Source organism: Artibeus jamaicensis, unplaced genomic scaffold (genome assembly GCF_021234435.1).
Source record: "Artibeus jamaicensis isolate MK-2021 breed Jamaican fruit bat unplaced genomic scaffold, CSHL_Jam_final contig_525, whole genome shotgun sequence".
NCBI lineage: Eukaryota > Metazoa > Chordata > Mammalia > Chiroptera > Phyllostomidae > Artibeus > Artibeus jamaicensis.
In genome coordinates, this window is record NW_026521874.1 from 16,828,713 (window position 1) to 16,844,377 (window position 15,665).

Sequence of the window (15,665 nt, forward strand, 5' to 3'; positions counted from 1 at the left end):
CAAGCCCTTGGAAATATGGAAAGAGGATGTGAGCGCTTGATGAATAAAACAGGTGGAAGCAGCAGCCGGGAACACTGTCTTAGCCAACTAAAGAGGAGGTGGGAGCCAGCTGGCTTGAAAGAACCCAGGGAGCCTCTGGGCTCCAAGTCAACAGATTATGGGAGAGGGTGGGAGGGAGCACAGGGAACTAAAATGGGGGATTTTATTACTAAAACTGGTTAGCAAGTCCTTGGGTATCTTGTCTTGTTATTTGTATGCCCTACACATATTTTACAATATTCTTTTGTATCTACCCAGTATATAATAAATATAGATTCACACACAACCTGGGGCAGGGAAGGAGGGATTAACTGCTCCAACCCACTGCCCTACTCTTCTCTACTCTCAAGTTTGCAAAGTACAGGGTGACATATTTCCCAAGCAGAAAACAATATGGCTCTTCTCTAAAGTGACTGAACTAAATACCGGAGGTCAGCTAGGGCTTACAGCTGGATGTCGTAAGGCCCTTATGGATGTTGGCGCCACAGAACTGAACCCTCCTCATTCTGGTAGTTGTGATTCTGCCCCACATAGAGTTTAGGGGGGTGTCCGCCCTTCCTGTTTCTAGGATCTTCTGGTCTGTTCAGCTCCTGCCATCACTTCATGTAAGTGTGGTCCTCGCACAGCCGGTCTCATCTCAAGATCAGGTATAATCCCTGGGTAAGGGGAGGGTGCAAGGCGCGTCGGATGAGCACAGGGGAGCCCGCCTGCCCAGAGGTCTAGAGCTGCGAGGGCCTGGGCAGAAGCCCAATATCCAACCTTTCTAATTGGATTTCCGATAGTGGTAACCATCGACCTTTTTTTATAGGATGGATTCTTAATCACTGATGTTTAACATTTCTAGGATCAAAGACTCCTCCCGGAATACCATGAAAACTATGGAACTTCTCCCTAGAAAAAAAATGCACAGACAAGTAACACTCTGCAGACCGTTGCGGAAGCATCAGAGACCACCAGCCAAGATTACCAGGGCTGTCCATGGGGTCCGAGTTAAGAATCTACTTTTGGACCACATTTCTGTATTTGTTTATACGGAACCTGAACTATGCCGCCGCTCTGGCACGAAGTAGAGGCCAGCTGGCCCGGGAGGTGGAGGCGGCGATGGCTTCGAGCCACCAAGTCTGGTCGCCGCGGGAAGGATCCACAGCCAGGTAATGGCTGCCACGGGGGGCGGTGGGCGTCCCCCTCAGCGTTTAGCGTCATCGGGCTGGGCCCCAGTGCTTCGGGCGCATTTATTGGTTTGTGAGCGCGGCACCTGCTCTCCGCCTACCCCTCACCTCCGCTTCGCTCGGTTTCGGGCGCAAACTCACCCAGGACAGAGCGCCGGCGCAGGGGCCCGCGGGCAGAGGCTGCGCTGGGAGAGGCGGCGCTGGGAGCCGGCGGCCCCGCATTCATCATTGTTCCCCCAGCGCCTGGCACGGGTTGGGGCGCAGGCTGGGACGGTGGCCTGAAGCGCGCCGTCGCTTCCCAGCCGCCCGCCCACGAAGCTCTCGGCCCCACAGGTGTTCCAAGGGCGCCTCCCGAGTGCCAGACACTAGCTGGGCGCCAGCGACGCCGAAGAGGGACGAGGTGCCCGCTCGCCGAGCGCGAGGAGGAAACAGCCGGCCGACGCAGGCGGCGCCAGGGGCACGGGACAGCGGAGGGACCCGCACGCCCCGGCCCCGCCCGCGGCCCCGCCTCCCGCCGCCCCCTCCCCCCAGCTCGGCCGCGCTCGGGTCCGCTGGCTCTATGGGGAAAGCGGCCGCTCTGTGCCGAGGCGGCGGCTGCGGCGGCCGCTCCCGCGGGCTCTCGTCGCTGTTCACGGTTGTTCCCTGCCTGTCGTGCCACACGGCGGCACCGAGCATGAGCGCTTCCACGCCCGGCTCCGGAGTGGAGCCGAAGCCTCAGCCCCAGCCAGTGCCTGAGCCGGAGCGGGAGTCGGCGTCCGAACAGGTGTCGGAGCCAGTTTCGGAGCTGGTACCGAGATCGCAGCCTGGGTCCCAGAAGACGTCTTCTCCAAGGCCAGGGCACAAACAGGAATCGGAACTGCTGCTGGGTCCGGGGTCAGGGCCCGGGGAAGAGTTCGGCTCAAGTGTAGGGGCAGCCCACTTCACCAAGGCCTCATCTGAACAGTTACCTGCTCTGGGGCCAGGAGTGGGGAGCACGTCCTTTTCCAGACCCGAGTCAGGGTCGCAGCCGGTGTCAAAGCTCCCACCTCCTCTGCGACCTGGACAGGCGAGGATGCCTTTGGGGGTTCCAATGTCAGGAACCGGCACGACCTCCACTGTCCCAATGGCCTCGCTGCCTCTGGACAGCTTCAAGGGCTGGCTCCTCAAGTGGACCAACTACCTGAAGGGCTACCAGCGCCGCTGGTTCGTGCTCAGCAACGGGCTGCTGTCTTACTACAGGTATGAAAGTGCCACCGTGGGGCACCTGAGTTTGGAGGATGGTGATGCTGCAGTGGTGACAGAGGGCATTTGGAGTTGGAGGACACCGCTACTAGCCTAGGGATGTTTGGGAACATGCACTCTAGCAGAAGTAGTGTCTTCAGCCAACCTCCCAAGGCTGGGCGCCCTGACCTCTGGCAAGGGAACCCCCTGTGGACATGACCTCTGGCAAGCCAAGAGGATTTTGGGTGTGAGCGGGAAGGTGGAGTGTGGGAGTGATCTGGTGCCTCAGGGCCCCTTTGGCGTTGGTGATTGTGGGACCTGGGGCCCTTAGCCAGTCAGCCCCATGGAGTACTTGATTCAGGAGCTAACTTTGTCCAGTCCTTGGGGCCCATTCATGGTTATCTCCTCAGTTGGTCTCTCTGTCTCCCACCTTTCCCGATGCCTGCTAGTTGCCAGGCCTTGGGATGGGCATGGCAGACTCACAGATGTATGAGACACAGCTCTCGCCCTTGAAGAGTCATCTTGGCATTCTTTGGAGACTCAGGAAGCAGCCTGCTGTGGCCTTCCTTATTCCAGAAGCCCCATGGGATTCAAAATTGTTTAGTGGTGGGATGTAGCAACACTGTTTGACCACTGAAATGGTTGGAAAGAGAAAGGTACTGAAGGCTTTCTCTCCTTTTTTACTGTAGCCTTGGTGTGTTTCCTGGTGATGGTTGGTTTAAACTTTGAAATCTCAGGGCACTCTATATATCCTTGATTCTCAAACCTGAGAGAGCATCAGATTTCCCTGAAGGGCTTGTTGAAACAACAAGTGCTGCTTCGCCCCTCTTCACACCTGCTGAGTTTCTGATGCAGTAGATCCGGGAGGCACCTGAGCTTGGATATTTCTATCAAGTTCCCAGGTGACACTGCTTCTGACCATAGTCTGAGAAGCACTGCTCCATTATCATTGCAAACAAGAGGGCCCTGACTTGCTATTTGCTCGAGTCACTCGGCTAGGCAGTATCCCTTCAGGCTGCCCACCATAGGACTTAATATGGTCTTTCCTAGACTTTTTGGAACATAGCTTCTAGAGGATGATTGAGCACCCCAGAAAATTTGGGAACTCCTCTGAACTTAAGCGATGGCTCCCATTCCAAAGCGGGGATCCCCTGTCTTTAAGTCCTGGCAGAGGAGAAAGCTGACATGTGTTTCTAATATTCCCTTCCCGTGCGGTGTATTGAGGCCCCTCAGCCCACTCAGCTGTGCCAATACACATCACGCAGAACATGGCGTTCTTGGAGTTGGGCAATGGAGCAGAGAGATCCTTTTCCAAGTGGTTTTTTTTATCCCATTTATCATATTGTCAGCTAAGTCAACACTTCACTGACATGCAGTGATAGGAATTATCAGTGATTTGGTGTAAATATCACTTTGTTTTCTTAAAGGCTAGGGATATAACACATAGCGCATGTCGGTTGTGGGCCACAAATCCTGTTTTATGTTATGTTCATTTACGAGTATTTCAGCTTCACAATCACACTGTCAGGCGGCTCCAGAAAAGACACTTTGAAGCGGGGGCAGAATTACCACTTTTTCCCATGTACTCCAATTCTGCCTTCTGGAAAACACTTTGGTCTGCCCCTCCTTGTGCCTCTCAGCACTTTAGATGTTTGACACCACTTTCTGGTTCCTGCTTCTGATCTGAATCCTGGCCTCTAGACCAGGCAGGGCCATCCTGCCTGCGGGGGTCAAGGACTGAGTGCCCTCCAGGCCTGTCACCCATAACTGACAGCAGGAGGGTGGGTTATCCGGGCCCCATCTGCACCCTGTACCTCGCACATGCTCTCTCTTCCCACCCTCCCCAGACCTCCAGCTCGTGGTAGCTCTCCAAGTGCGTGTGGTTGGAATAGAGGCAAGATTCCCGTGCTTGTGAGCTAAAACAGAGGGAAAGAATTTTTATTATCTCTCCTTAGGGGCCAGGCAGAGTCAGGTTTACCTGCTGGGGAGATATGGCTGGTAGAGAAGGAAACAGTCATTGCTCTTACAGGATTCCCTTCTGGAAAGACCACTCCATAATTTTTCTTCACCTTCTTCTTTCTTCTTCTTCTTTTCTCTCTCTCCCTCTCTCTCTCTCTCTCTCTCTCTCTCTTTTAACTAAGTGAAGCCTGGTGTTTGGAGAAAATGTGGGCACGTATTTCTCATACTCCCTCCCCCATCCCACCCTCCAACCTGCCCCCACTTTCGTCCCAAATCCTGGTCACCGGCCCCTTTCTTTCCTTTTTGTTTAGTTTTATTTCATCTACATGCAGTTCTTAAAAAACATATTTTTCATTTCAACTGTCTTTAACTTCATTGAAAAAGGGTGTTTTACAGCATATGATTTTGGGGGACTTATTCTGATTGCTTTGTAACAGTTGAGAATGTGAGTGTACCGCTTTTTATTTATTCCTTTTCCTCTCAGTGGGTGACTGAAATTTCTGGGACATGTGAAGGAATCTCTCTTGGATTAAATATCTGGGATGTAGGCAATATGAATGTTTGCCTCATATTTGCCAAACTGTTTTCCAAAATGTTTGTACCAATCTATACTCCCACCTGCGATTAATCAATTTTACGGATCTGTATTCTTTGCAACACTTGATATTATCAGCATTGACTTGAATCAAATGGGTATTCAATGGCATCTCACAGTCTTGACCTGCATTTCAATTCCTATTATTTTTATCTTAATAGAAAAACCACGGGGGGGTTCGAATTAGACTTTCTCCATGAACGTGGCTTCCTAGGGTGCTTCTGCCCTGGACTTTGCTGGAGAAGCTTGTGTGTTCACTTACACTTATTCTGAGGGAGAAAATACATAATGCTAAACAGCTGGGCTTAGTAACATTTATATTATCAGGAATAAAAATGCTTTTTGTAAATATTGTCACATATAGAAAGAATTTCTGGGAAGTATGGGTAATTGTTAGCAGGCTTTTATTTCTTTCCAACAATGTGGTAGGAACATAAATAAACAAACACAGGAGATGAGGTTCTTATCCTATTGCATGTAGCATTCTTAATCACACATCTGTTTGGGTCCCAACAAGGAGAATATGGTTTTGTGCTCAGTTTTCTTTTTTTTTTTCCATGGGGGGGAAGGAGGTGTTAGTGCACATTAAAAACGTCATTCCCCAGTTCTGATCTCTCAGGAAACATGAAATTAAAATATTTCATGACATTAAAATAGCTAAAATACGTGAAACATGAAATTTCATAATTATGTGAAATTAGGGACAAAAGCATAAATGATGTCGAATTTTCAAAGGTGCTTGGCTGCGGCAGATCCTTCAGGAGACAGTGTGCCCGGCATTAGCGTTATCCATATTAATGACAAAAGTGATCTGGTTCAGCAAAATCCTGTTTTGTTGTATACCAGTTGCCTGTTTGGTGACATCCTAAATGACATTTGTTCAGCAGGAAAATATTTCAAAGAGAAACATTTGTTTTCATTAATTTGTTCAGACTGATCTATGGGTAGGAATGGCTAAGCCAATTAGCAAGGAAGGCCTCAAAGACTCTAGTCCGTGTCTCTAAGAAACAAGGCTTCACAGTCAAGTGAAAGTAAATTTGGGAAGTCCCCTGGCTAAGGAAGGCCACTGACCATTTGGTGACCCGGACCCTTTCTGGGGTGTTAGGTAAAACAGAAGATGTCAAACCCAGACACCTTCGCCTCCAGGAGGGATCATGTAGGCTGACTCTCAAAGGCAGCCTCTCCTGGGGACGGGGCCCCGGGGAATGAGGTTTTCAGTGTCACTGTAGGAAATCCTTGAGGGACGGAGATGGAGAAAGACTATCCAGTTGCAAAGTGCCCCTGAAAACGTGTCGTTGGGAGTGCACGTCTGCAGGTTACGCCGTTGGGGTCTCCACCCTAGAAGGGACCTTATTATATTGGATTCAGCTTTAATTTGGAATCTCACTCAGCGTTCAGTACCGTGAGACCATTAGGAGGCTGAAAAGGAGTGCACAAGTTGATAATATGTAAACATTTGTTTGAAGTTTATCAGTATATAGCACAGCGTGTTGCAAAGAGGTTTTGAGTGGACTAGTCGTGTGTTTTGGAGGAGCACAATGGAAAACAATGTTCTTAGCAAGGTCTAGTGACACAAATTGTAATTTCCCCCACAAAACCTGCTCTTCCTCCTAACTTTTCTTTCTATGAATAGCTGAAAAACCTCTGAGTCATTCTTGCTGTCTCCTCCCTTCCTCACCCCACATCACATGGAATCGACACACCCTGCTTCATGTCTCTCCTCTCCATTCCTAGAGCCACATCGTGGTTCAGGTCCTCCTTCTGCTTAACTGATGTCCCAGCTTCCAGCTTCTGCCCTGGACAGTACAGCCCCCCCCCCCCCATGGTGCCTGCTCCCTACTGGTGGCTCTGGGGTTGCCTCGTCCTTTCCAGGATTCTCTTTCAATAGTTCCATGTTCTGTGTTAGCAGTTTCCTGGTTTGGATTTCTTCCATTTGAAATATCCACATTGGCCCCTGACTGATCCAAGGACAGGGAGTGGATGTGGGCATCTCTGCAGACAGCTCTGTGTCAAAGGGACACCATGGCCCTGTCCGTGGCATCTTTGTGTTCAGCATAGAGCCTGGCATGGCTCTTACCTTTGCCACCGAGAAGCCCTCAGTAGCGGGGCCGGTCTCAATGATTGAGTGAGTGAACGAGAGTGGCCTTTGATTCTGTAAGATTTCAGAAAGCCAAGGATGTTAGTGCAAGCTTGGATTTTCTTAATGTTTTAAATTTCCAAACCCTGTTTGCTGAAATAAGATGGGGGAAGATTAATTGGAGATTGCTGTTAAGCTAGGAGGGCTGAAAAAGTGACAGTTACAAAAACGCAGATTGTCTGGATATTTTATGTTGACAGAATCTGAATGTGTTGAAATAGCCTCCTCTGTGAGACAGTAATCCGAGTCTGGTCCTCATTTGCATTTATGTGGCGTTGCACGAGTTTGCCCATGTCGTCTGTATATACCTGGAATGATGTCACGTTGAAAGTGTGGCAGTGGCTGGAGGAATGGGGAGCAAAGGTAAAGCTTTTAAAAGGGCTTTTCACAATCACAGAACTCTTTAACTGGTTTCTCCAGTGCTCGATGGTCTGCCTTGCATATGCGAAGTAATCAAGATCCTATGGGAAGCAGGCCACGGGTCAGAGGTGAGGCCTCCACTCTGTGTTAGATCCAATTGGCTAATAGTCCCTCACATCTCCGGGATTCTCTACCGGTGTCAAAGTGATTTTTAGTTTGCAATTTTGGTGAGAAGTGCAGGCTCTTCCTTATTTTTCTTTCAAGTGGAGGAAGAAGTGGGAGCTCACAGGCAGCACCAGGGCTCAAAAAGCCTTCTGACTTAGCCTGTGCCAAGGTGTCTACCCGCCACACATTGTGGAGACTCTTCGCTGGGGTCCTGCGTCAAGGTCTCTGAGACTAACTCCAGGTTCGATGACCACTAGGACTCCAGGACTCACTCACCAAGCTGTGCTCACAGCTGTGCTTTATGGCAGCAAAGCACAATTAGCAAAAGGCAGGTGCCGGCATCCAGGGGTCCTTTGCCATTTTAGTCACACAGGAGACACTAATTCCTCCAACAACAAGTTGTGACAACACATGTGAAATGATGCCCACCAGGGAGGATTGTTAGACACTCAGTGCTCAGGGTTTTCCCTGGGGGCTGGTCACATGGGCACCCTCAGGCACGTTGCCAAGTTCAGACTCCCAGTAGGAAAGCAGGTGTTCAGCATAGACCGCACTGTACCAGCAGTTAGGTGCAGTCAGCCTCCCTTTCCAGTCAGGAGAGGGGTGTGCTCTCCAAATCCGGACTCGCGGACTCCAGCCAAGGCCCAGCCTTGGACACGGGCCTTTCAAAGGATGAGCAGCATCAGGCCTGCTGTATTAATTCTTTCTGCCCAGATCTGATCTTCCTCTTTTCAGATTTCAGTGATATCAGTCAAGGGTAAGGGTCAGTCCTCACTGTGGTTCAAGTGTAAGAGATGAGTGCTTACACTTGACTTTAGGTGGCAGAGTGGCTTCCACTTTCCTATCAGATGAAGCACATGCCAGCTTTTCAGAACGTCTAACCCACCACAGAGTCTGCTGCTCTGTGTGCTGAGGGCCTTCTCTGTGAAGCCTCTGACCATGTAGTTGGTTTATTGCTTCAGAGACACTTTTCTGATCTATACCTTCCCTAAGGCTTTTTTTTTTTTACTTTTTAAAATATATTTTATTGATTGTGCCATTACAGTTGTTCCATTTCCCTCCTTCATTCCCCTCCACCTTGCACACCCCTCCCCCACCAGCCCCCCTTTAGTTTATGTCCATGTGTCACAAGTTCTTTAGATTCTATATTTCCCATACTATTCTTACCCTCCCCCTATCTATTTTCTACCTACCGTCTATGCTACTTATTCTCTGTACCTTCTCTCCCCTTCTCCTCCCAGTCCCCTGTTGCTAACCCCCCATGTGATCTTCATTTCTATGGTTTGCTCCTGATCTAGCTGTCCTCTTAGTTTGCTTTTGTTTTAGGTGTGGTTGTTAATAACTGTGAGTTTGCTGTCCTTTCACTGTTCATATTTTTTATCTTATTTTTATTTAGATAAGTCCCTTTAACATTTCATATAATAAGGGCTTGGCGATGATGAACTCCTTGAATGTGACCTTATCTGAGAAGCACTTTATCTGCCCTTCCATTCTAAATGAAAGCTTTGCTGGGTAGAGCAGTCTTGGTTGTAGGTCTTTGGATTTCATGACTTGGAATACCTCTTTCCAGCCCCTTCTTGCCTGTAAGGTCTCTTTTGAGAAATGAGCTGAGAGCCTGATGGGAACTCCTTTTTAGGTGACTGTCCCCTTATCTCTTGCTGCTTCTAGGATTCTCTCCTTTATTTTAATATTGGCTAATATAATGATGATGTGTCTTGGTATGTTCCTTCTCGGGTCCGACTTCTTTGGGACTCTCTGAGCTTCCTGGATTTCCTGGAAGTCTATTTCCTTTGCCAGATTGGGGAAGTTCTCCTTTATTATTTGTTCAAATAACTTTTCCACTTGTTGCTGTCCTTCTTCCCCTTCTGGTACCCCTATAATTCAGATGTTGGAACGTTTAAAGATGTCCTGGAGGTTCCTAAGCTTCTCCTCATTTTTTTGAATTCTTGTTTCTTCATCCTTTTCTGTTTGGTCATTTTTTTCTTCCTTCTGGTCCACTCCCTTGATTTGAGTCCCAGTTTCCTTTCCATCACTATTGGTTCCCTGTGCATTTTCCTTCATTTGTCCTTCTAATTTGTGACTAAAAATCAACCAGTTCTGTGAGCATCCTGATCACCATTGTTTTGTGCATCTGATAGGTTGCCTGTCTCTTGGTCACTTAGAAGTATTGGCTCTGGGGATTTGAGCTGTTCTTCCTGAGTCATAATGTTTTGGTCTGTTCACGCCTGTTATGTATGAGGGGTGGAGCTTTAGGTGTTCACCAGGATGGGGCGGCCCAGATGCTGGTTTGTGACGCTGTATATGGGGGCAGGGTCAGAGAGGGGCAAGGGAGTTGTTCTGCTCTCTCTTGGATCCTGGTCCCCTTAGCTGCTTCCTGCAAGCAAACCAGGCCTCCCTGGTGCCGGCTTCCAGGTTTGTGGGCCTGTGCACCCTCCAGGACCCTGTGGGTCTCTCCAACAAACTCTCTGTGAGACTGGGAGCTTCCGGCACCTCAACCCCGAAAGTTTTTCCAATTGTTGCTTTTAGGCTTCAATTCCTGTTGGTGGGGCCTTAGCCTGTGTGGTCTGTCTCACTGCTCGCTCCTTCACCTGGTTTATCTGCATGTGGATGTGTGACCGTGGTCAGCCAGCCACCTTGCCCCCTCACTGGGTCTGACCATTGCCCCCTCCCACCCCCCCAGCCTGGGACCTGCCAACCACCACCTGTGCTCCTGGGTTGGTCAGGCCACTTTTTCCTGCCTGACCCTGCTCCGCCAGCCACTGACTCTGCCCCTCTTACCCATCTGGCTGAATGGTTCGTTGTTGTCGGACTTCCATACAGTTCAATTTTCTGAGTTTTGGTTGTGTTTTTGTTACTAAAACTTTGTTGTCTTTAAACTTGGTTGTGTGAGGAGGCACAATGTTTCCACCTATGCCTCCATCTTGGCCGGAAGTCGGCTTTTTTTTTAGTTGACTTTTGAGAGAGAGATAGGAAGGGGGAGAGAAAGGAAAAAACCATTGATTCATTGTTCCACCTAATTAAGCATTCATTGGTTGATTCTGTATGTGCATTGACTAGGGATTAAATCCGTAACCTTCACTTACCTAGGCGATGCTCTAACCAACTGAGCTAAGGCCAAGTTGGGGCCTGGCCAAGGCCCCAAGGCTTTTGGTGGCTTTGTTTTTGCATATGATGGGGGTGTACATGCCACATGGACCTCCTTCGTCTGCGGGTACTCTTGTGACTTTGGTAGGATGTCTAGTGTGAGTTCTCCAGCTATTACTGGCCCTTGTGCCTTCTTTGGGAGGGTCCGTTACTCCAAGCTTGGGGCCTGCTGAGCAGTCTGGAATGTTGCGACAGTGAGAATACACCAGCCTTGGTTGAATCATTTACTGAGGACCAACAATGTACAAGGCACTGTGGGAGATAGACCTGCATACCATCATCAAACCAGTGCATGGACGAGGAAGAAGGGGGGGGGGAAGAACAGGAGGAGGGAAATCTACATCCACCCTGGCCCGGCAGTAAAAACCAGCAGGTTCAGGCCAAGTGCTGAGGGGGAGCCCCCCAGGGAGCTGGGTATTCAGGTATGCAGCTTTCATACCTCGTGTAGTCTTCTGGAATCTAGTTGGCAAACTATGTCAATAAAGAAAGCCAGGTCTGTGAAAAGGGTGTGAGGTTCCTTAATCTACTCATTTCAAGCAGAAATGGAGGAGCTTGGGCCTGTTTCCTGGATAAGTACTCGATCCTGACACGTGGGAGGAGGAGATGGTAGGAAACACTCTGGACAAAATTGAAATTGGCAGCTTGATGTGCGGCGAATCACATAGCAGGTGTCACCACACAGAGATGTGGCTTTAATCACATACATGAAGCAAACTGTCCGTGAGTACCAGGGTCATGCTGGGTGCTGGGTGCTTTTGTCTTTGAAGTGGGACTCTTCCCCGCGTCCATTTTCATTTTTAAGAGTTCTCAGAGTTCTGATCACTTAGCTTCACTCCTTGACACCTCATCACATGCTCATCCATAGCCCTGTGCATTTAATACCAGTTTAACAACCTTGACTCACACCATTTGATCTGCATCGCTGGGCCACTGCCTAAACCAGGAAGAGGGCAGATGGCATTACTGAGCTTGCAGAGGGAATGCCAGATAGTGTTGTCCTTTGAAGCAGCAGCAGGTGCTGTCTTCCTAAAATATGCTGTGTGGCTTCCCTGGGCTCACTGCTCTCTGCCCTTCTCAGTCAGGCCCCTCTCTCATTTCTACCCCTCCCCACCCTTCCCTGGGCCTTGATCCTTCTTCTGCCCAACGCACCTTATTGACCCTCAGCAAACCACATGCCCTTCATGCTCCCCTCAAGATCTCTGCACCTGCCATCCCCTCACCCAGGAGACCCCTTCTCATTGCTGCAGACATCCTAGCAGGGCAGTCTTAACTCCAGGTCACCTCAGCATGGACCTACCTGGACTGCCCTGCAATGAGCTGGGCTGGTGGGACCATCCTTCCTCTGACATTCTTGTGTATTATGATTTGGGTGTGCACCCCTGTTGGCTGTGATGTTAGGGGATCCTTCCCTCATTCTTGGCTCCCCACCTGTTACCTTTATTTAGGAGACCCCCAGCCTGGCTCCCCTTTCTTCAGGATTGGCTCTGCCTGTGACCATGCAGTGAGAGTATTGGCTCGGGAGGCTTCATAAGAAGCTAGTTTTGTTCCTTTATGATCAGATGCTTGCCAAACGCTCAAACAGTTGGCAAGATCAGCTGCCCATGTGTAGTAGGTTGATCAGTTATCTATTGTTGTATAATGTTGAGGCTTAAAACAACAAAGATTTTATTATTGCTTGCAGTTTCTGTTGGTTGGGAATTCAGAAAGGGGGTTGGCTGGACAGTTCTGGCTCAGGCCCTCTCATGGGGCTGCATTCAGAGGGCGGGAGTGGAACTGGCAGGAGCTGGACCATCTGGAGGCTGACGGAGCATCTCTCTTTCTCCATAGAGCCTCAGGGTTTCTCCACCAGCTCTGTCCACGTGAGCTCCTGGTGGCTGACTTAGCTCACAGTGAGCATCTCAGAAGAATAAGGTGGACATGCACGGGCCAGGACTGAACCAGAGAGCACGTTTTCAGCCCCACAGTGCTGTTTTAATCACCTCACCAAGAATCGAGCTAGAAATATTTCCTAGTAATTTTTACCCTCTGAATCAACAACATGAGACATAGTGAACCCAGAAATTAGGTCAATGTTGTCTTGATTTTTTTAGGCTTTTTGGTTGCAAGTAGCAAAAACCTTCCAGAGCAACTAGGGCAGGAAGGGTGAAAGATTTTCTTGTGAGACCAAAGAAGAGTTTTATAAAGTTTGCCCAGTGGTTTGCACTGTTTCTTTCTTTCTTTTCTTTTCTTTTCTTTTTTTTTTAAATTTCTTATGTCTGTGTCTCTTCTTGTTTTCCTCTCTAGTCCAGTGTTCTTGTTCTTCTCTTTGGGCCGTGTGGCAGAAGGTGGCTGCTGCCCACAGCACCCTGCCTCGAGCCTGCACACCCTCACTCTGGGCCACATTCCCCTGGCTGTTTCAAGGCACACGGCCCTGTCCAGTGTCTCAGTGGGGCGGAAACATACCCACACCCGTTCTAGTGGGTAATTCTGCAAAGTCCCATGGCAAAGGGTGTGGACAGACATGGGATTTTAATTTAGGGAGGGTGTTAAGAATTGGGCAAAATGCTTCAGTCTGTTCTAGGCTCTGACTTTCCTCCCAGCAATCCCACCCTTCACCTGTAAGGTAGGACTGCTGGATTAGGTGACCTCGGCTTCCTTCTAGCCCCACCTTCATGAGAATGTGATGAGGTACCAAGTGGAAGGAGATCAGGTGTCAGAGACTAGCAGCCCTCAACCTTTTTGGCACAAGGGACTGGTTTCGTGGAAGACAGTTTTTCCACAGACTGGGAGTAGGGGGATGGTGTCGGGATGATTCAAGTGCATTACATTCAAGCTCACCTCCTTCTCTGCGGCCTGGTGTGGGGGTGTGGATGTTAGGGGATCCCTGTCATAGATGATCTATGCCTGGCACGGGCTTGGCACATCAAAATGCCCAGGAAACGTCTATTGACTTAACGACTTGGAATTAGAGTCCAGGTGTCCGGGAAGCTGGTGGCTGACCTGGTAGAGAAAGACTTGCTGGCCCAGATAGATGTTCACTGGCCTTCTTGTCCCTGGAGCCACAGGCTTTTTGGAAGCAGGAGTTGCTGTTGCAGCATCCAGGTGCTTCTGTTCCTTTTTTTCCTGCTGTTGCTAATGGATTTGGGCCAGGGACAGTAAGGCCTCTTGCTCTTGAGCCCCAGGGGAACATGGGAACAGAGCTAAATGATGTATTCCAGTTTCTAGTCTTGGGAGACTTGCAAGCAGACTGAGTGGGGGCACCACCCTTTGCTGAGTTGTTCACATGCTATGCCATGAAAGGTGCCTGCCTAAAATCCTTCAGTTTTAGAAAATGAAGTTATTTTGCTAGATGTAGGCACAGGAGTGATTTTCTTCTTCTGAGGCCTGTACTTCTCCTAAGTTTGAATGTATTTTGCTCATCAGCTTGAGTCTTCACCTTCTGGAGATGGTTAAGGCATTCGTAACCTCTGGGAAGATACCCATAGTGCCTTCTCTCTCCCCCGAGCGCCTCATGACCCGCCTTCCAGACGTTATCGCTGGCTTCGTGCGCAGCCCTCCTGTCTCCCTTCCCCTTGCTGCCCTAGGTTGTACTTGGTGGCACTGTGTCATTTAGGTGCATGTAAAGCAGCTTCCGGGCAGGACAAGTAACTCACGTCTCATCTATTTCCCCCCAGAAGGCCCAGCACCCATTAAAACCAGTGTTCAGTAACTGCTAGCTGGCCATACATTGCACAGGTATGTCTTCAGTGCCTGGGAGGCTGACGAGTGAGGTTCCTCGGGTCCCTGGTTCAGTTGCACGGTGTGGCAGTGGAAGAATCTCTAGGTAGGAAAGGAACCTCAAGGTCATCTAGTCCAACCATCTCTCTGTTCATAGACTTCTTCCTATAGCATCTCTGCCCCATCAGCACCAGCCTCTGAGCAAATCTCTCAGGTGACAGAGAGCAAATCTTTGTCTGCCATGACAACCCGGTGTGCCGTAGACAACTCTGAATGTTAGCAAATTTGTCTTTTGTTGAGCTGAGATGGGTTTCCAGGCAACAGCTGTCCTTACTGGGATGTTTCCCTGTCCCACACAGCTGGACTTGTCCCTTCCACATGGCTACACTCTTCATCTTCGGGGAGACTGGTTCAGTGTCCCTGTGTATTATCTATTGCCACCTAACAAATTGTCTCAGAATTTAGAGGCTTAAAACAGTAATAAACACTGTAGAGTTTCCATGGGTCAAGGATGCATGAGTGGGCAGCTAGTTGGGATGATTCTGGCTCAGGGTGTTTCATGAAGGATGCAGTCATCTGAAGGCTTGACTGGAGCTGGAGGCTGCACTTCCAAGGCGGCTCCCTCATCTGCCTCACAAAGTGATCCAGTCGTTGGCAGGAGGCCCGGCCCCTCACTTTGTGGACCTCTCCAAAAGGCTGCTGGGGTGTCCTCCCAACATGGCAGTGGGCTTCTCCCCGGAGGAACGATGCAAGAGAGAGCAAGCAAGAACCACAGCGTCTTTTCTGATGTACCCTTCAAGTCACACTCTGTCACTTTCACAGTATCCTGTCGGTCACACTGGTCAGCCCTACCCAATGTGGGAGGAGGGCTCCAAACCTCTGTGACCCCCACTTTCCTTATCTGTCAGTAGCCCTGCTTTGTTGTTCAAAACAAACCATGAAGAAGTACTTGGTAAACTGTTTCATAAGTGAAAGGGCTGTTTTGAATGTAAGGGTCGGTTTTGCTTGCCCAACTAGTGAAAACCTCCTATTTAACCCCAGGAAGTGAGGCCAGATTTGCCACAGGATGGGGAAGGCATATTTGAGGCCTTCGTTGGGAGGTAGCCAGGCCGTGGGCTATCTTTCTGGAGTTCAGGAACCTTGTCATGGGGAGACCCCCCGCCCCCGTGCTGCCAGGGCCCTACCCTCATTCAGTCCAAAT

The 15,665-nt window shown here is 49.6% G+C and overlaps 1 protein-coding gene across 2 annotated transcripts in view; it reads left to right on the forward strand.

Annotated features, from left to right (window-relative positions):
• Window positions 1-1,431: 1,431 nt before the first annotated feature.
• Window positions 1,432-15,665, forward strand: part of OSBP2 (oxysterol binding protein 2) — a 131,917-nt gene continuing 117,683 nt past the window's right edge. Inside the window, exon 1 of one of the 2 annotated variants that reach the window (XM_037166805.2) lies at window positions 1,432-2,426. In XM_037166805.2, the coding sequence (XP_037022700.2) occupies window positions 1,768-2,426 (659 nt within the window). In that variant the 5' untranslated portion in view covers window positions 1,432-1,767. The remainder of the gene's footprint in view (window positions 2,427-15,665) is intronic. The other variant, XM_037166806.2, reaches the window with a different exon arrangement.